Genomic DNA, 4780 nt, shown 5'->3' with positions numbered 1-4780 from the left:
CCATGCATATACTGCAAATGGTTGAAGAACAGCTTTTAATTTACTTTGGGTTGTTTTTAGGCGTTTCTAGGTGATTTTACACACATGATAAGAGGTTAAGTTAGATTTTGAATACAGGATTTTACTTGTAACAGAGTAACTGTTGTCTCTGTGTGTCTTTAAGCGTATGTTTAATGTAACTAATCATAAGTACTGTGGGTGGGACTGGGACATTGAGAGAAGCGGCTGCAACAGAGCCGAAGTTGAACACATTTTAATGTATTTATTTTATCGTCCATCAGATTAAAAAACAACAATACAGATCATCGTAAAAAAAAAAAAGCTGAATATTGGATCCAATAACTGTCCAGGCTGATAATCTGTCTCTCTCTAACCTAAAACAACACAAACTCTTCGTTGGTGTGACAGAATTTGTACGTCTGTGTGTCCAGTTGAAGTTGACATTGTTGCACTCAGAAGTCCTTGAGTTGCAGCGAGTATTTGCTGAGTGTGCCGGCGCTGGACCCTGACACAAGGTGGGAAAAGTAGTTCAAACACAGAAACCTCCAAGGTGACTCTTTACGTGACCGACGCTCCTTCAGCAGGCTCTGCATGTAGGCCGAGCGAGCACAAGACTATCGGCTCTAATCGCTGCCTGTTGGTGCAACTCACGTCTCCCCTTCACAGGACCACATGTACCGTTTATAGACTATCTGTGCTGAGCGTTATGAGTCACCGCTGCGTCGTACAAACGCCGATTAGCACCTCTTCGACACATAATGACACTGGAGTGTTGTTATGTGCAGCTAATGAAACGCTGCATTCCTGGACTAATTTAATAAAACTCAGGTATTCCAAACATTATCCCTCTGTATTTAAAGGCGATAAGACTTCCAAAGAGACGGTTTTTTTTAATCTGAGTTAAAATATGCATTAAAAAGAAGTGCCAGTGTAATGTGATGCAGATGGTGAATGCAGATGGTGCAGCTCTCTCCATACTGTGTGCTGACTGCACAGATTTCCTACAGAGCTCATCCATCACCCCCAGAGACCCACAGCTCCACACACACACACACACACACACACGTTTCACAAAATACAATCAATAAAGTGACGTTCGCTGGGCTGCCAGCAGTCAAACATGATGCAGCACTGCGCCACACATACATTAACATCCGCTCCCATCCCCCCCACCCCTCGCTGCCCTTGGGCTGGAAGAAACTGCAACCCCAACAACACACCGGCAGACTCTGGAGTGATCGCAATGAAACAAAATGGAAATGTAGGATGGAGCTTAAGAGAGAGAGAGAGAAGACTGTATTACATAATATACTCAGGCACATCTGTAGCTATCACATGATGTTCAATAACAACAGCTGAGGCTATGTGGAACAAAACAACAGACTCAAAAAAGGTGAGAACGGGAGGATTAAAATCAGCTGCAGGGGCAAAGATTGGAAGCTTTAATAAATAATAAAACACAGGCAGCGACAGATTAAAAGATCCCATCCCCCCCCTCCATGTGACACTTAACATAAAACTGGATTTATTCTCGACACAACGGCTCCGTGGCAGTTCCAGGTTGTGATTTACAGCTCAGCACCACTGCAACACTGGACGGAGGCACAGTGACTGTTTCTACTCTTTCATCTACTTCATGAAGAGGAGGATGTTTACACTCGTTCATTCACTGTGATAGAAAGCAGCGACTGGAGAGGGGCAGAGGGTTTGTCGTGGATACAGCTTCACTAACTGTGTGTTTAGGGCTGTCAGTGACTTTTTGGTGGCCCAACAGCACGATTCAATATCAACCTGCCTCTGCCTTTAACGTCTTAAAACACAAATCCTGAACACGAGGGGCGCTTGTGGCGGTTGCTTGCCAATAGCACGTTTTTTAATTATCATAAAAATGAGAAGATCACTACGTCTTGCTTAACTTGCAGCGTGGTTTAAACTTGTCCACTGGTGAGAAATCAGACGCAGCCTGAATGCGTAGTAACATTTTAAGGACGTAGAAGTTAGCCAGGGCTTATCTTAAATGCTGAGCCCTATAAAAAATGTTTTTCTGCCCTCTTCTTTCTGGTATGAAGCTTTACAGACGAGCAATGCTGGTGCATAATAACAGGCTGTGTGCTGATGTGCAGACAGTTTCCTCTTGTTGCCATTTACAACCAGTAACATGCAAAGCGACACAGAACAGAGCCTTTATTGAACTGAGACCAGAAATAATCTAGTTTATCATTCAAAACCTTCCAGCTTCATCAAACCCATTAAAACACACAGCGTCTCACATGAACATCCAGGATATAAAGGATCCCATTGAGTATGTTGAGCAGCTAAAGGCCTCAAGTAACCAAATATGTGATATTTTCTTTTAATTTAATCTGTGTTCTTGTGGCTTTTATCGTATAAATCTGCAGTGATCCTGACCTGACTCGCAGACGACGGATCCCGGCTTCAGCTCCAGCATCATGGTGATGGTGGCGATGTCGGTGGTGTAGAGGATCTGCGTGCGGTGCGGCAGCGTGACCGTCCACAGCTCCGGCGTCGGGTGGAGCACGTGGACCCAGCCGCCTTTGCTGCAGGTGACCTTGGACCCGTACCGCTGGCCGATGAGGTCCGTGGAGTGGCGAATGACTCCGTAGCGCGTCTGCGTTTGGGCGCCCTTCTGCACCTTGACCGGCATCATGGATTCATGGCCCATATAGACGATGGCAACGTCCCCGTCCTGAATGAAGTCCGAGTACTCCACAAAACTCATGGTGAAGCCCTGTCGCTCTGTATCCGGGAGGAAGGAGTCAACACACAGAACTATTTAGTTATCAACAAATAATGTAAAGTACAATCTTTATTCTGTAGGTGACAGATTCATATTCTGATCATACACAGCTGGAAGCTCTTTTAGGACATAAAAATACACTTTTAAATGGGTTTCCCCAATCTGAGGACCTTCTGATTCTCACCAAAATGGAATATTTGTTGACTTTTAGGTTTTGGGCTGTTGATCGGACAACACAAGATCAATATCCTCCTGAGAACCAAGGGAAAAAGTGTCTTCCAATTTTATTGATCGATCATTTTTTAATTCGTCCAATCCTTGAGATATCATTGGAAAGGCCAGGATGTCCTCTTTAGTAGGGTAGCTAAAATAAGTCAAGAGATATAGCCCAAAAACCACTACAGAGTACATCAATGAATAGGATGGGTCTCAGGGGGATATGAACATTTGATCTTGGTCAAATAGTTGACAGATTTAATCAAAATGTGTTGCTGCTTCGACTTGCTAATGTTAGCCACGGCAGCCGTTAGCACACAGAAGAGCCGTTGGTGCCTCCTCGACCTTCTCTAATAGTTTAAAACCAACACAAAAACCTTTTTATTCCATGTATTAGTTGTCCTTATAACTGGACCCTTCACATCATATTGGAGTTATAACGTTATATTACGAATTTCCAACTTGTAATTAGCATTAATGTGAACTTCCAGGTCGTGATTGCGGTTGGGGGGAAACATATAAAATCCTATAAATCCGATTTGACAACTGATGATACAAACAAATATGGCCGCCTCACATCTTCGCGAGTGACGATGAGGTGCCAATCTGTGACGCAATAAACACGTTTATTTTCTGTTAGTGTTATTTTAGTGCCATTTTTAAAAAGCATAAAAGTGTACTTTCACGATTCTCGTGGTAATATCGTGTATTGGTGATTATTTTAGGCCAAGATAATGGCGATGATAAAACGTTAATGAGACGTTAGTTCAGTTTATAACTTCACAATCTCTCTCTGCTGTCTGGATGCCGGGCACTCGTTGCCACGGTAACCAGCTCTCACGTCGAACCTCTGCCACGCGCATAAAACGTTATTTTTTAAATGTTCAGCATCTTTCAAACCGAAGAACAACGGCCGTTTTCAACATAACGTTACATTAACTACACAGACAGAGAGGGAGAAAGGTCGATTCACTTTGCTTCTTCACGACAGAGGAGAAACGGACGAAAACATGTCGGACAACCTAGAGAAGCTGTGAGTTACGTTATTTAATGCTTTCATTTGTGGTGTTTCTGGGAGGAAATGGTGCTGGGTGGGTAAAATGGGTTTAGTCACATCAGTCTCAGTGGTTAACTGACGCTAACGGTAAGTTACACAGCCAGCTAACGGTAGCGCTGTGGTTTAGGGATCACTGACACGGTTCCTAACTTTAATTTCTACATTTGGGAAATTATTAACGTGATTGCTAACTTTCAAACATACAAAAAAAAAAAAAAAAAAAAAAGGGCACAGTGTAAAACGTCTGAGAGCAGCTTGAGTGCTAACGGTAGCCACCACCGCAGCCGTTACGCAGAGCGCGTGAAAGAGCCGTTGGTTTCCCCCCCCCACCTACCGTCTCTAGCAGAAGCGTTCTACGGTTGTAACGGACACCAACCGTCGTCCGTTAACGACTCTATTCCCGCTCCTGCAGGCGGACGGCGGCCGACAGACTCCGGTTCATTCCGCACACACGTGGTTTTGTTTTTAGAGGAAGTTGAGTGGAGCCGACCGGAAGCTGAGCCGCTTCACGGATCTGTGACGGTGTTACCGCGAAAAGAGTCCGTCCAGCTGCTTCATACCTCTGCTACTGCTGACAGGGAGGGAACGTAAAGTCTGAACACTTACTGACCAATAAGTTACTATAATACTATAAAATACTAACAAATACCTCCTATAGTGTTACACCATCACTTATATATTATAATGTTATATTCACATTACTGATGTTCTCATATGGAAGCAGCAACATTTAACTAATAACTGATAAA

The 4780-nt window shown here is 43.8% G+C and overlaps 1 protein-coding gene across 1 annotated transcript in view; it reads right to left on the bottom strand.

Annotated features, from left to right (window-relative positions):
• Positions 1-4556, bottom strand: part of trmt61a (tRNA methyltransferase 61A) — a gene marked incomplete at its 3' end in the record, with an annotated part of 9358 nt that extends 4802 nt beyond the window's left edge. Inside the window, 2 exon segments of the mRNA XM_035673397.1 lie at positions 2410-2757; positions 4366-4556. Of these exon segments, the coding sequence (XP_035529290.1) occupies positions 2410-2740 (331 nt within the window).
• Positions 4557-4780: the final 224 nt, after the last annotated feature.

This window comes from Morone saxatilis, unplaced genomic scaffold (genome assembly GCF_004916995.1).
Source record: "Morone saxatilis isolate NCDOM2014 unplaced genomic scaffold, NCSU_SB_2.0 Contig3, whole genome shotgun sequence".
NCBI classification, from domain to species: Eukaryota; Metazoa; Chordata; class Actinopteri; family Moronidae; genus Morone; species Morone saxatilis.
Note: the sequence above shows the minus strand (reverse complement) of the source record. Positions and strands in the feature narration are given on the sequence as shown.